Source organism: Meriones unguiculatus, chromosome 14, assembly GCF_030254825.1.
Source record: "Meriones unguiculatus strain TT.TT164.6M chromosome 14, Bangor_MerUng_6.1, whole genome shotgun sequence".
NCBI classification, from domain to species: Eukaryota; Metazoa; Chordata; class Mammalia; order Rodentia; family Muridae; genus Meriones; species Meriones unguiculatus.
In genome coordinates, this window is record NC_083361.1 from 1236006 (window position 1) to 1251065 (window position 15060).

The window sequence follows — 15060 nt, forward strand, 5'->3', positions numbered from 1 at the left end:
GGGTGGACAGGGCAGGGTCGGCCCTGGGTGGACACGGCAGGGTGGACAATGCAGGGTCGGGGCAGGGTGGACATGGCAGGGTCGGGGCCGGGTGGACACGGCAGGGTAGGCCCTGGGTCTCGGGCGCCGCTCAGGGTTGTTCTGGAGCGCCGAGCCGGAAAGGAAGGGGTGGAGGGCTGGGCGCGGGCATAGAGGTGTGGGAGACTCCGCCCGCCCGTGTGACTCGTAGGGTTCCTCCTCTGGGAGGAGGCTGGGCCCTGGAAAGAAAAGCGGAGCGCACACCGCGGGCACTCACCGCGGGCACTCACCGCGGGCACCCACCGCGCACCCACCGCGCTCACACCGCGCACACACCGCGCTGTCCGAGAGGGGCGCCATGGAGCGCGCCTCAGCCTCTCCCCGCGAAGGGCGGGTCCGCTGGCCGGGGCTCCTGCTCGCGGGTAGGCGCCGTCGGGGGGTGGGGAGGGTCTCCCGGGAGAGGGGGCCTGAGCGGTGGCCCGAGCCGGCGGGAGGCCCGGACGGCGGGGGCAGAGCGGCTGGAGGGGCTCGGGACGGAGCAGGGAGGCGGGGAACGCGGGGTGGGGGCCGTGGGGGTGAGCGCCCGCCCGGGGGAGGACGGGGTGCGAGGGAGGGGGTGACGCGGGGCTCTGCCAAGGCCGCGGTAGTGACGGCGCCCTCCCTCCCTGCAGCCGCGCTGGTGACCTGCTGGAGCTCGCCCGCCTCTGCCCAAATCGCCGCCGAGGCGGTGCCGCCCCTCGTGGCGGAGGGCGAGAGCGTTCTTCTCGTGGCCCACAAGCTGCCTCAGAAACTCCAGGTCATCTACTGGTACCGAGAGCGCGTGGCCCCGGACAAGGAGATCGCGCACCTCGTCCTGTCCAGCAACACGACGGTGGGCGGCGCGGCCAGCACCGGCCGGGAGACGCTGCTCGCCAACGGGTCCCTGCTGCTCCGGAACGCCAGCCAGGGCGACGCGGGGCCCTACCTGATAAACGTCATCCACGCCAACTACTCCACGGAACAGGGGTCCGTGAGCTTCCAGGTGTTCCGTAAGTGTCGCGGGCTCTGCTCCTGCGTGGGGCTGGCTGGCGTGCACACGGCGCGGGGCTGCGCGGGTCCCACGCTGTGGGCTCAGGGTGCGGGCGGCGGCAGGCCGGTGGCCTCGCCCGAAGGCGGTGGGGTCCGTCCCCGGACGCCACGCCCTGCCGGCACCCCAGGGTGCTCCGGACGGTCCTTCGGGACCCAGGGGGGCTGTGTCCCGGCCTGAGCTCGGGAGCCCTGGGAAGCTTGCCCCGGGTTGGAATTTGACCTGCTGGTAGAGCGGACAGGACAGTGGTCAGGCCGGCAGCCGGTCAGAGAGCCAGGACTGAGGTGGCGCCTGCGCGCCTGCTCCCGAGGCCCAGCGCAGGGGAGAGGTACGAGAGACCACTGCTCTGGCGGTCCCCTGAGGCCTGGAGGAGCAGATCCCTGCCTCCAGGGTGGCCTGGCCTGGGAAGGTTTCCTGCAGGCAAATGGTCCTAGACGCTGGCTCCCGGGGTCGGGGCTCGATCCACCTGGTTTGCAGGCGTGGCAACGATCCTTCACCACCTGTCCAGTCCAGTCGTAGAACTGAGTCAGTCGTGTCCACACCACCCTGCAGCTCAGCGAACTCGCTGAGCCTCGCTCCTCCCCAGCCCAGGGCCCAGCCGCTGGCGCCCGCCTGCTCGTCTGCCCGGAATTTCGCCTGCTGCCTGGTGGCTTAAGCTGGTTGGCAGGGAGGGACAGCGGCTGCTGGAAGCGGCCCTGCGAGGCCCGCCACACAGCGCCGCCTCTTGTCTGCGCAGCCCCGCTCCCCACGCCCACCGTCACCAGCAACAACTCCAGCCCCGCGGAGGGCGAGGGCCCCGTGGTATTGACGTGCGAACCCGAGACTCCGAACACCACCTACCTGTGGAGGAGAGACGGGGAAATCCTCTCAGACGGCGACAGGCTGCAGCTTTCGGACAACAGGACCCTCACTTTGCTCACGGTCCTGAGGGCCGACATGGGATCCTACGAGTGTGAAACCCGGAACCCAGTGAGCGTCCGCCGAAGCGATCCGCTCTTCCTCAACATCACCTGTGAGTAACTGTCCCGTCTGCCTACGGCTGCCCACACGCGCCAGAACACTCCGGCCCTGCTGGACGCCTGGCACAGACCCACACACAGACCCCAGGCGGCGGGTCCAGCGCTGAGCGAGGCCGGGCTGAGGCGGGGGAGGCGGGGGGGGGGGGTGGATGCAGGGAGCGGCTCGGGCTCAGGGTCCCTGGGGCTGTAGTGAGCGCCTGCTGGAGGTGGCCAGGGTCTGAGCAGGCTGCACAGACTGCTCCTCCGCTCGGCTCCGGGGCCCCTTCCTCCTGCTGACGTCACTGTGGCTCTGCTCTGTTTGCTCCAGATGGTCCGGATGCCCCACTCATCTCCCCCCCAGACACTCACTTCCCTCTCGGGGCCAACCTCAGCCTCTCCTGCCACGCGGCCTCCAACCCGCCCGCGCAGTACTCCTGGCTGGTCAACGGGACGCTGCAGGCACACTCGCGGGAGCTCTTCCTTCCCAACGTCACCACCGAGGCCAGCGGCTCCTACGCCTGCCTGGCCCACAACGCCGCCACAGGCCTCAACAGGACCGCCGTCAGGAACATCACAGTCCTCGGTAGGCGGCTTACGCAGGCTTGCAGGGGAGTCTTTCGGTCTCCTGGGAAGCTGCGGGACAAATGAGTGTGTAGCCGTGTCTGTGGGACTGGGCCCAGCCCGACCCTCCTCCATCGCCGGCCGCTCTAACCCTCTCCGATGGCTCCCGGCTGCTGAGGGGGTTGAGCTGGGGACTGAGGGGTTCACCCAGCCTTGAAAAGTCTCGGGTGCCATGAGGCACTCTGTCCTCTCCAGAGGATGGAGAGGCCTAAGGTCAAGGAGGTTCTTCCATCGGTACCTTCCTGTCACCTCTGCTTTCCGCCTCTGACATTCTTTTTCTCCCTGCTCCAGCTCTGCCCTTTCTCACTGGGTGGCTGAGGCTATGGGACAGGAAGGGGGCCTGGGACCCCAGTTCTCAGTCAGCAGAAGCCCTGTTCTTTTGCTAAGTGTGGTGGCACGCCTTCAACCCCAGCACTAAGGAGAGAGACGGGAAGAGATGTCTGAGTTCCAGGCCAGCCAAAGCTCCCCTGGACGGCGGAGTCCCTGGGGTGGGGATCAGGAGAGCGAGGAGGTGAGCGCTGGGTTAGTGAGCTCTGAGGTCGGCCGAGCTCCACACACCAGCGTGTAGATGGTCCGGGAGCAGAGCAGAGCAGTATGCAGGCCTGCAGAGCAGCGACCTTCATGCTGAGGCTCCATGCAGGGGAACGGACAAGAAAAGGACCAAGAACTATTTGTGGTGAGGCCCATTAGGTGTGTGCCAACACAGCCGTGATCCTGGAGCCCGGGGGGCTGAGGCAGATGATCTCAGGCCAGCCTGGTCTACATGATAAGCTCCGGGCTATCCGGACTCTGCAGTGAGACCCTTCTTAAGAAAGAATCAGGAGTGAGGCCTGGAGTGGAGGAGCGGTTAGCACCGTGGCCGCGCCTTCCTCACTGTGGTATCTAGTCTGTAGCCACGCGAAGGAGACAGCATCTCTCTCTCCATAGAAACTCTTTAATGGGGAAATGAGGTCCCCCCCCGTCCTGAGGTCTAGGCTCTAACACCTGTAAGGTCAGCTGGGAGTCTTCCTCCCGTGACAAGTGGAAAGGAAACAGACAGCTGCTTCGTCATGGAGGTCCCTGACTGTTCACACTCACAGATGTGCCAGCAAGAGTGTGCACAAAAGTCAGCAGGAAACGTCCCCTGGGGAAGTTTCTGGACACGTGGGCGAGGTGGGCTCCTAGTGCGGAAGCTACACGGAGGTTCTGAGTCAGCGGTCACCGGGGTCTGGGGGTCCTGGCAGCTGAACCCACTTTCTCCGAGGCCTGTGACGGGCCGTACCTCTGAGGGGAAGGGCCCTCAGCCGGCCCCTCCTCTGTCCTCAGAGCCGGTGACCTGGCCCGTCATCGAGGTCGCCAACACCACAGTTAAGGAAATGGACTCCGTGCTCCTGACGTGCCTCTTCAGCGGCAGCGAAGTCTCCATCCGCTGGCTCTTCAACGGCCAGAGTCTGAGGCTCACGGAGAGGGTGACGCTCTCCGGGGACAACAGCACCCTCGCCATCGAGCCGGTGTGGCGGGAGGATGCCGGGGACTACCAGTGCGAGGCCTCCAACCCGGTCAGCACCAAGAAGAGCAACCCAGTCCGGCTGGCCGTGATAAGTGAGTGGCTTCCCACCCTTCTGAGGTTCTTGTCGCGTTGCCATTCATTCGGCGTGTGTGTCCACGCCCGTGTGGGGAGGTCAGAGGGCAGTTTGTGAGAGCCAGGACTCTGGGGTTGGAGACTGAACTCAGGCGAGTCAGGCCTGGTGACAAGCAAGTCACCTGCTGAGCCCAAACTTGCTCGCACACTTATCTGTGCAATTACAACTGTCGAGGTAGGGCAGGCCCCTACCGCTGAGACGCCCCGCTGGCCCGCCGACAGCTGCCTGTCCTCACGCTGACCGCCACGGCGGTGGACCACTTCACACACGACTTTCCTGACAACTCTTTTGGGCACTGGAGAGCTGGCTGGACAGCCGAGAGCGCCAGCTGCTCCTGGAAAAGGCCGTTCAGTCCACAGCACCCCCGCAGCAGCTCAGGGCCGCAACCACAGCTCCGAGGAGCTCGGCGCCCTCCCCGCCCGCCCCAGGCCCCAGGCCCCAGGCACACCCGTGCTGCACAGACACAGCAAGCAAGACACACACGCACACGCGTTTGCTTAAGATTTCCCACTTTAGGAATTCTAAAACGTCTGTCACCGCATAGAGCATGTCTGTGTTGCTGTGTGACTGTTACCCAGTGATTTCCAGAGTTTCCATGCGCCTGCTCTGCCCCTCCAAGCCGGCAGCAGAACTGAGCTGAACACAATTCTTAAATTGTTTCAGGAGCCCCAGGTTCCACGTCACCTTCCATTCAGCCGTGCCAAGGGCTCTGATCTCTTCAGAGTCCAAAACTCTTGTTTTCTGGTTTTGTCTTTAATAGTATCTCTCCTGAGAGAGGTCAGGTGGCATTTTGTTGTGATTTTGATTTCCCTTTTGTTAATGATTGAGAAATGGTCTTTAATTGGACATTTACATACTTTTTTTTTTTTAACTATTCGAGTCTTTTCCTTGTTTTTCAGCTGGGTTGGTGTTTTTTGTGTGTTTTGCTTGGTTGATTGGTTGGCTGTTTTTTACCAATGTGTTAGGAGTTTCTTTATTCATTTTGAACATTAACCTCTTGTCAGATGTTTTATTTACAAGAATTTTCTGCCATTCTGGAAGTGGACTTTTCACTTTCCTGGTAAATTCCTTGGTTCATTGTTACTAATGGCTTTTAAATTGATATAATAATTGAATACATTCAGGAGAAATATTCTCTAGATACAATGTGAAACGATTAACTCAAGCTAATTAGCACATCTACTATTTTCCTTATCATTTTCACGCTAAGACACTTGAAATGTATTTGTTTCTTTGCAGTCCGCTATGGTGGGCTCTAACGCCCTGCCATGCCTTTCCCCTGCCAACCTCAGCCTCTGCTCTGTCCTTGGCCTGGAGCAGTGCCCACTCAAGCTGTCGCTCAGCCTCTGGCACACCTTCAGCCTGTTCCCTACTTCCTCAGGGACTTCTGAGATTCTCACGAATGAGCGTCTTTCTGTGCATGGCTTCCCTCACTCAGCGCACACCCTCCAGGCTCTTCCACGTGATCACACTGACACACTGCCTCCCTTTAAAAGGTTTAACCGCACGCCATGCGAGATACCTCACATTCTCCTTACCTCATCCAGTGATGGGCCCCTAGTGTCCACGCCTTGATTACCGAGAAAACGCCTCGGAGACCCGCTGCGCTGTTGGCACACAGACATTTTCAATCTTGCTGAAGTCCAAGTTACCTGCTTTGTTGTTGCCTATATGTCTGATGTCATGACAAATCCAGTTCCCAAGAGGCTCCCAAGCTGCTTTCTAAAGTCTTACAGTTTGCGGCCGATTCACTTAGAGCTGATTTGTATGTGCGGTTCGGTGAGGACTTAGCCTCACTCTTTTGCCTAGGTACCCTGTGCCCCAGCACCTGCTGTTTAAAAGACTCTCCTTAGTCATTTAACGACCTTACCAGCCTGAGCAAAACTCATGTCACAGGTGCAGCTGGACAGCAAATGACTCCAAGTTCTGAAACCCAATAGGACAATGGTTTTACACCAATTAATTCCATCTTTCAAAAGAGCCAGCAGAGATGAATGTTGTAACAAGCATACAAAATACAAACGAAGTGTTGGCTATGCCAGCCTGTCCAATCTGACACACACACACACATACACACACACACACACACACACACAGGCAAAAACATTCATTGTGCCCCATAAGCACACACATTCACCATGAGCCAACTAACTTCAGGCATTGGCCAGTGGACATGAGCAGGCCTGGGCTGTCCATTCTGTTTCGCTGATCTACACGTCTGCCTTTACGTCAGACTGCTTAGATTGTTGCAGATTTGTGCTAAAATTATGAAATCGTGAAGGATGCCCTGCGATTTTGTTCCTGTTTCAAGACCCTTTTAAGGCGGGTTGTGATGCTCGCTCGTCATCCAGCTCTCAGGAAGGAGAGACAGGCAGAGCTCTGAGAGTTTGAGGCCAGCCTGATCTATAGAGTGAGTTTGGGGACAGCTATTTCTATTTCTATATAAAATGCCCCTGGGGTTTTAATCTGATGTGCATAGAATTGATAGACTACCTACTTTCGGTGATATTGTCATCTATTAAAAAAAAAAAAAAAAACAGACCTTCTTTCAGTCAATTCCAGGCTCGTGCCTGAATTCCAGCTACTCAAGAAGCTAAGATTACCTAACAGAGCTAGTTCAAGGCTGTGCACAAGGCTCTGGGTTCAATCCCCAGTACTGCAAAACAACAGAAGTTACGAGACTGTCTTCCAGCCCGCCAGCCCTGATGTCTTTCACTTCTTGTCCGCTTTCATCATCTCTTAGAGAAGTACTTGAAAGTTTTCTGGTGCAAGCCTTTTATCTTTTTAGTGGAGTTGATTAAGTATTTCACTCTTTTTGGTGCTCTCATAGATAAGATACTTTCCTAACCTCCCATTAGATTGTTCACCGTTAGGGCTGGGACTATCGCATGAGGCCCTAGGTTCAGCGTCCAGTACTGCCAGGAAAAGGGGGACCTAACTGTTGATGGCCAGTATTGGGCCCAGTTCATTCGGGCATGCTCATTTTGTTAGCCATGACTGTGCCGGTTTGCTCTTTAGTTCTAAGAACCGTCTGTGCAATGCTAAGGGTGTTCCCTGAGCAAGTTTGCAGCCTCTGCAGGCTTCACCACCTCACAGTCAAGCACCTGCGACTTCAGTCTAGCCGAATGGCTCTGTGCAGGACTCCCAAGGGTCTCTAGAGAAGAGTGGTCACACAGCGTCCTGTGTTCCTCCTGACCATAGAGAAAAAGCTGCCAGTGTCCCCTCTGAGAGGGACGCTGGTGTGAGCGTCCACGTGTGGCATTTACACGGAGCTAGACTTCCTCGGAGGTTTTTCTCGTTAAAGGCTGTGAAACTTTGTAAAGTTTTGTTGACTGAGTCGTGATTTGATGCATCTGTTCAGCTTCATGTTTCCTGATGCTTCCCTCTCTTAGAGCCCTGGTTTCTGGGAACCAGTGGCCACCAGGCCTGTAACTGTTGAGAGCTCTTCTTATTCTTGGCGTTGTGAAGAAGGGATGGAAAGGTCTCACGTTTCAGTGATAGCCACCTTTTTTAAAGTTCATCTGGGAAAAGGTTGTTAATCATTTTTGCAAAAACAGCTTCTGGTACATCAGCTTTGTATCCTGTTACTCTACCTCTATTTTGTTTACCTTCGTTCTAACCTTTACTTCCCTCCTGGCACCAGCTGAATGCAGCTCTTTTTGAGGCAAGGATCTCATTATATAGCCCAGACTCCTGTCAAACTCACAGTCCCCCTTCCTCAGCCTCTGAACGCTAAGATTTAGGCTGCATCACACCCTTCACCTGCCTCGTAGTAGTTTTTAGAGACCTAATGCAATGATTAAGTAACATTTTTGCAAACTACCACACACACAGGAAGTACAGGAAGTGTTAGCTGCGGGAAGTACAGGAAGTGTTTGTTAGCTGCAGGAAGTACAGGAAGTGTTTGTTAGCTGCAGGAAGTACAGGAAGTGTTAGCTGCAGGAAGTACAGGAAGTGTTAGCTGCAGGAAGTACAGGAAGTGTTAGCTGCAGGAAGTACAGGAAGTGTTAGCTGCAGGAAGTACAGGAAGTGTTAGCTGCAGGAAGTACAGGAAGTGTTTGTTAGCTGCAGGAAGTACAGGAAGTGTTAGCTGCAGCCACCCCCACCCCGGCAGCCCTGAGGTCCGGCTGGTAGAGCAGCAGGCCGACCTGAGCAACCGCCCAGGTTTTAGTCCTTCTTTAAAAAGATCATTCTAAGCCTCCGGTTTTTCATCCTTTAAGTGGAAGTAATTTCAATGTGTCAAATTCATCTTATAAATGAATAAATACAGGGCCGACCACGTCATACCATGTCACACTGTATTTACTGTGATAAATACTGTATCGATTAATCGCTCTTGAGAAGGCTGACAAGCGCTGAGCCTCAAATGGTTAAATACAGCAGAGTGAAGAGGGAGGAGAGGAGGAAAGACGTTATCCAAACCCTGAAAGCACGCGGCTGCTGACTGGAAATGAGACAGAAAGGGGATAGGTCTGGCGCAAAGTTTCAAACCTGGGAGGGTACTAGTTTTCACCTCCAGGACGAGGCTGTGATGGCTTTAGACCGTGAGGGTTAGCCTGGGCTAGCCTCGGGCCACATGCACTCAGATTCCATAGAAGCAGAGAAGGAGGAGTGTCCTCTGCTGCGCGGAGTTCCAGCAGAGTTTCTGCGCGGCTGAGTCATGTCGCCGGGCAGAGAGGCCGGGGCCTTGCAGAGTCTGCTCTGCTTTCCTACCCCCAGCAGAGAGCAGAGCCTCTGCGCAGAGGAGCCGGGCGCCCAGCTAGCCGGGGCCTCTGTCAACTAGATCGTGGACGCAGAGACACTTACTCACGCCTGCCACAGCTGAGACCCCGAAAACAGGTGTAGCCGGGAGGACCCTGGACGGTTCAGCACACAGAACAGCAATCACCCTGTCCCGCAGCCCCACAGCGTCACATGACTGCCAGGACGAAACTGGGGACTGGAAGGAAGGGGGAGAAGCAACTTAGGACAGTGAGGGAGAGACCTGCTGAGCCTCCTGCTTCAGCCATCGACCTTCCCCAGGAGGCTCTCCCCAAGGGCAAACAGGGATGCTCCGAGCTGACAGTCCCCAGGACACACTGGAAAACACTTTCACTTCGTTCCTCACTGTCTTTTCTTTCCCTGACAGTTGACCCAACACGCGGAAATTCTGGCCTGTCCGGGGGCGCCATCGCCGGCATCGTGGTGGGGGCTGTGGCCGGGGTGGCTCTGGTGGGAGCCCTGGCGTATTTCCTGTATTTCAGGAAGACTGGCGGGTAGGACGGCCTTCCCTATCGTCTCCTCCAAGTCTCAGTGCCATGCTTGTGAGTGGGCAGGGCTTCTCTCCCTCTGCTCTGCCACCCTTCCTCCATTCCTAACCTCCGCTTCTCTGAGCCCCGACTCACGCTCCCCAAACTCCTGTTTCTTGGAGCCCATTCCCACCCACTCAGAGAGTGGGTTCAGATACTCCCTCTGTCCTCTAGTCAGAAAGCCAAGGTCCAAGGAGAGGGAGATGTGAGGAGCTCAGCGGGCAGAGGATGGGGGCAGCACTGGCCCGCTGCTGCGGCAGGAGGGGCAGGGCAGGCTGAGGTGAGGCCCCGAGATGAGAAGCCACACTAGGTCCTCCCGGTCAAGAAGATGAGCAGGAAAAAGCCAGAACGACCCATGGGAGACAAGCAGGCCAGGGGCTGGGTGGGGCCTCACTGATGCAGATGCAGAGCTGGGACGCAGCTCAGCAACAGTGATCCGCAGCATCCGGGGACACGCGAGGTCGGGACAGAGAGCAAAGGGTAAACAGAAGCAGGGGTCACACTAGATCAGGGAATGAGGGGCAGAAGTACCAAGCGCGGCGTGACGGGCACCACAAGCTCCCGGGCACGAGCTGCCCGCAGCCCCTCCCCAGCTCCAGGGGCAAGGCCCTGTGTGTGGGGACCAGTCACAGTGTCTGATGTTTATTTAGGGGAAGTGACCAGCGAGATCCCACAGAGCACAAACCCTCAGCCTCCAGACACAGTAAGTAAACACTCAGGATGAGAGCCCGTGTTCTGCCACGCAGCCTGCTCTGCTCGGGGATCCTTTCTGAGTTTTCAGATGGGATCCCCACTTCCCAGAGCTAGGATCCCGGAAGTCACACCCCTCCTAGCTACAGAGCAGGTGCCTGGGAGCCCTGGAGAAGGGCTCGCCCTCCAGGCCGAGCCCGAAGCCAGGTTTCCAGGGCCATCCTGTGTCTTCCTTCCCACCCACACTGGCTGTGGGTGTCCTCCCCGGGGAGACTGTCCCGTGGGCCGTCCGGCTGCTGTGGTCTCTGCGTTCCTCCTTGCCGCTGGGCCACGCTGCTAAGAATCGGCTGTGGGCATCTCGTGAGCTGGGGAACAGGTGGCTCTGTCCTGCTCCTCTGATGCTAAGGCAGCAGGCCTGGACCGGACTCGGAGGGGAGCTAGCCGCCCCGACCTCCGGTCCTTCCACCTGCTGAAGTCACTGATAACTGTCTCTTGCCCCCTAGATCTGGGCCCCTCTGACAGCTCTCCTAAGAAGGTAAGCTCTGCCGCTTTCACTGCTCAAGAATGTCCCTGGAGGGAGCGGGTCCCCGCGCCGTTTGGGGGTTGTTGGCTGGCTGTTGAGAGAGCATTGGCTACCTTGAGTATGTAGCCGAGGCTGGCCTTCACCGCTCCTGTGCTGGCGTGACAAGCGTGTGCTTCCACACCAGGCTGAGAATGAGGCTTTCTGGGAGACACAACTGTGAAATCCAGGGTAGGGGTCCGTTCCTCAGGGCCCTGGTGAAAAGAGCCCCTGAGCCTCACGCAGGAGGGCGTGTCTGAATAACCTTGCCCTGTGTCCATTTCCTGGACGACTCCCAGTCTTCTGTGGCTCTTGACAAGGAACTTGAACTCTGACCCTCAGCCTGGTTACCGATGGGATGGGCATTCCTCCTTCCTCAAAAACATGCTAAAGGACTAAGTGGGCGGGCATGGGCACAGCACTGCCCACAGGGGCTGCGGTGCACCCTTCTCCTTCCGTCGTCAGAGGACGGGTCCGGCCTAGCGGCTCCGAGACCCTCTTCCTTCATCTTATAATACTTACCAAAACGGTGTCATGGCAGCCTTTCACCGGAGTCCACAGACTTTAAACCATAAGGACGCTTTTGCAGTGTGAACTCTGGCAGGCGGAAGCCACCCACAGTGACACTCGTGACCTGCCCTCCGCCCGGCAAGAGCAGTGCAATCAGGAGAGGCCTAGCTTCCCGCACGGCCGGCGGCACCGCCTGCAGCTGTCTGTGCATCTCTGTGGCTTCTGCCTTTGTCCCACTGCTGTCCCCTGGTGTCCACAGCAGTCTGTCTCCTCTGCCAGCCAGGCCTCAGGCTGTCAGGGACCGGAGCCCTCTCCACAGCTCACCTTGCGTGGGCAGAGGCCACAGCACAGTGGCAAGGTGAGGCCCTGACCTGTGTAGTGATGTCACTGGCAACACTCTCGCTTTCAGGTGGATGACGTCACATACTCTGCCCTGGACTTCAGTGCCCAGCAGCTGAAAGAACCAACGTCAGCCTCTCCATCTCCAAGTGCCACAGAAATCGTTTATTCGGAAGTAAAAAAGAAGTGAGCAAAGTCTGTCTGCTGGCCGCACCTACGGTGCATTCCCAGAATTCCTCCTCCACAAGCCCTGGGGAGGGGGACACACACACACACACACACACACAGACACACACACACACGCACACACGCGCACACACGCGCACAGGCACACACACACACACACACACACACACACACGCACGCACACACGCGCGCACACACACACGCACAGTGTGGCAGCTTTGGGCTGCAGCCTCTCCGTCAGTGTCAACAGAAGAAGAGGGATGCCCTGGAGCCTGCAGGAGGCCCAACCCTCCTTGGCAGAGGAGAGGTGCCAACCCCGCCTTGGCTTTCCTGGAGTTGGAGCACATTCATCCCTCCCCCAACTCCAAGTCCTGCATAGCAGAGTCTTACTTGAAGCTCCATGACCTTGGAGGTCGCCTAAGCAAGGACTGGCCGCGCCCACGTCAAGCCTGCGAAGGCCCGCACCCGGGAAGGACAGCTGCAGCCCGCACGCCGTGGCGCCCAGCCCGCCCTGCTCCGAGCCTTGTCCCGGAAAACCCACTCAGAGCAGCAAGAAAGGGCCTTGGCCTTCCTTCCAGGGGAGGAAGAGCAAGACCAGGTCTCTAACCCCCAGTCGGAAGGGGCCCCGGAAAGCTGGCTGGCGGTCTTCTGGAACCTGAAGAGGAATCTGAGAAGATGCCTGGCAGAGCAGCGACGCCGTCCTAAAAGAAGCTGCATCTGGCGTGCAGAGTTTTCCTCTCTGAGAGAACCCACTGTTTGGGTGTTGCAGCTGCTGGCTGGCCTCGCCAGTGAGCTGATCCGTCTGCCGTCGGGGAAGGAACCCCTGAGCGCCTGTCTCCCTCGGCCTCTCCAGCCATGAGTTCCGAACCAAAATAAATGAGCGAACAGCGAGGCGGTCACTTGCAGACCCGCCGTGGGTCAGGCCAAGCCTCCTGCTTTTCTGAATGGGTCAGAAACGCCTGCCTTTCCCTCTTTCCATAGTTGTTTTTTTTTTTTTTTTTTTTTTTTTTTTTCCAGACACTGGTCAGAGCCTGGGCAATTGTTCTCTGACACTTTGGGCTTCCTCATTTTTCCCCGAGGCTTTTCCACACCCACCTGTGCAGGCTGCCAGCTGACCTTGGGCCTGACTCAAAGGCCATGCCCCTCTGCTCCAGGCCAACGCTGACATTTCCAGTTTGTCTGCTTTAGTGTTTTTCTTTTAAACTCTAACAAAACTTTCTTCAGCTTCAAAAAATAAAATAGTGGCAGGCTTTCCTCGTCTGCACCAGATTGAGATCTAATGAAGTTCCTGGAGTCCGGGGGCCTCCAGCTGCCCTCTGGCTAGGCATTCATTTCCCTTTCTCCTTTCTCCTTGGCTCGCTCTTTCCTGCCTGCCTGCCTGCCTTCCCTCCTTTCTCTTTTCAAGAGAGTTTTAGCATGTGTCCTGCGCAGGCTCCATCTCACAGTTCTGCGTTCTCAGCCTCCTGCCAGCTAAGATCAGTGCGGCCACTGGGCCGGATCCCCGCGCACCCCGGCTGCCCTGCATTCTCAGGAACCTTGGCCTCTGCTCCTAGGTGTCTGGTCATGTGGCGTGTGCCATTAAAGGGACAGTCACTCAAGCGAAGATGGGCGTCGTTTACAACACTGTGCAGCGGGCTCTGCTGGGAACGTGGGCTGTCAGCGGGTGCTCTTGCCCAGCCCTGGCCTTTCCGCAGCCTCGGCAGCCTGCCCCACCTCCCCCAAGCTGGGATGGTCCCAGCACAGCAGGAGAGCCGCGCAGTCTCAGGAATCTTCTGTCAGGTTCGCCCTCCCTGGGCGCGGTACAGAGGGTATTAAGTGTCCGGCCTCACGCCGTGCCTAACGGGGCTCCCCAGAGAATTGGTGAAGAATTTTCCTACTCAGGGATTTCTCTCAGGGATTTCCAGCCCAAACGCAGCCTGTCTGTCTTGCTTCACCCGTGCTGTGCAGGGTTATTTAATTTTGCCTGGACTAGAGACAGATCTGGGTGTCTGTAAACTTGCCCTATGTCCGTAATAAATAATTATCCTGTGTCTCCGCTCTCCTTGGCGGGTGTCTGTCTGTCTCTGTTTCGCCGTGCTCAGGAGAGAAGCCAGGTCTAGCATGGTCAGACAGGACTCCGGCACCCAGATGTACCCCACCTGACGCTGCTCTGGACAATGTCTTTCTCACAGACAGAGACAGTTGCTGGCCCGGGCGGCGTCAGCTAAGAGTGCAGCCGCCCTCTGCGGCAGTCACCTAAGAACCCGCTAAATCCATGGCACAGTCATTACAAAGTGTACGGGCGAGCAACGAGCCAAACTCCGGCAGAGAGCTGGCTGTCCTCCAGGAGGGAGGGGTTGCAGGAGGAAGGGGCCTGCCTCTCTGGCCCGCTCGCTCGCTCGCCACAGGACACTGGGCCCCCTCCAGCTCCTCCCGCCCCTCCCTCTTCCCCGTCTGCCCCCTCCACCCTCCATCCCGCCCCTCCCTCTTCCCCATCTGCCCCTCCACCCTCCAACCTGAGTCCACTGAGTGTCGCCCTACTGTTCCGTCCCGTCACAGTGGGAATGCCTGCGTGGTGCGCCCTCCCCCACCCTGCCCGCACACCCAGCGCACCAGAAGCGGCAGGACATCACCGCCGCTCCTGCGGTGGATTCGAAGCTGCGCTGCCTTCACACTGCAGCGCTGGGAAGCTCTCCTTCCGGGTCACACACGCCGTGCCACCAGCGCACCGCACCTGGCACAGAGGCCTCAGGTCTCTGCAGATCCCGGTCCCACCCTTCGCCAGCTCCACGGCCTCTGCAGATGGCCCTGCCTCGTCCAGAACGTGTCTCCCAACAGACCTCCGGCTGTCCTGGACTCACTCTGCAGACCAGGCCGGACTTGAACCCACAGAGACCCGCCTGCCTCTGCCTCCCGAGGGCCGGGGTTAAAGGCGTGGGCATCAGGCCTGGCTCCCTTCCTGTCTCTCTTCATCCACACATATGTTGTCTACCGAGTGTTCTCCCTTCTCGGCTCTCTCAAACAGTTCCCCAGCCCTCGTTAGACCTGTCTCCTATACCTCCCTCCCCGTGCACATGGAGATCTCAGTCCCAGGGCTGTGCCTAAACATGACACCGAGCGGCGCGGCCTCTCCATCCTGCTCGCTGCGCTGCCTCACACCCTTCACCAAAAGCAGCCTCACACA

General features: G+C 58.1%; 1 protein-coding gene across 3 annotated transcripts; it reads left to right on the plus strand.

Moving 5' to 3' along the window:
- Positions 1 to 282: 282 nt before the first annotated feature.
- On the plus strand, positions 283 to 13938 carry LOC110539900 (carcinoembryonic antigen-related cell adhesion molecule 1-like). Of its 3 annotated transcripts, XM_021626718.2 has the most exons (9): positions 283 to 440; positions 690 to 1046; positions 1821 to 2096; positions 2411 to 2665; positions 4009 to 4284; positions 9454 to 9580; positions 10264 to 10316; positions 10807 to 10838; positions 11782 to 13938. In XM_021626718.2, the coding sequence occupies exons 1-9, from the start codon at positions 377 to 379 to the stop codon at positions 11899 to 11901; spliced, it is 1560 nt and encodes a 519-aa protein (XP_021482393.1). In that variant the 5' UTR covers positions 283 to 376; the 3' UTR covers positions 11902 to 13938. The 3 variants fall into 3 exon arrangements, 2 of the variants coding, with proteins under 2 accessions (XP_021482393.1, XP_021482394.1); XR_009585359.1 differs by lacking the exon at positions 10264 to 10316 and having other exon boundaries at positions 9454 to 9628; positions 11782 to 11888; XM_021626719.2 differs by lacking the exon at positions 10264 to 10316.
- Positions 13939 to 15060: the final 1122 nt, after the last annotated feature.

Coding starts and splice junctions, on each gene's coding strand:
- LOC110539900 (XM_021626718.2), top strand. CDS start 377: ATGGAGCGCGCCTCAGCCTCTCCCCGCGAAGGGCGGGTCCGCTGGCCG. Junction 2,097..2,410: donor GCTCTTCCTCAACATCACCT/GTGAGTAACTGT, acceptor TGTTTGCTCCAG/ATGGTCCGGATGCCCCACTC. Junction 10,839..11,781: donor CTGACAGCTCTCCTAAGAAG/GTAAGCTCTGCC, acceptor TCTCGCTTTCAG/GTGGATGACGTCACATACTC.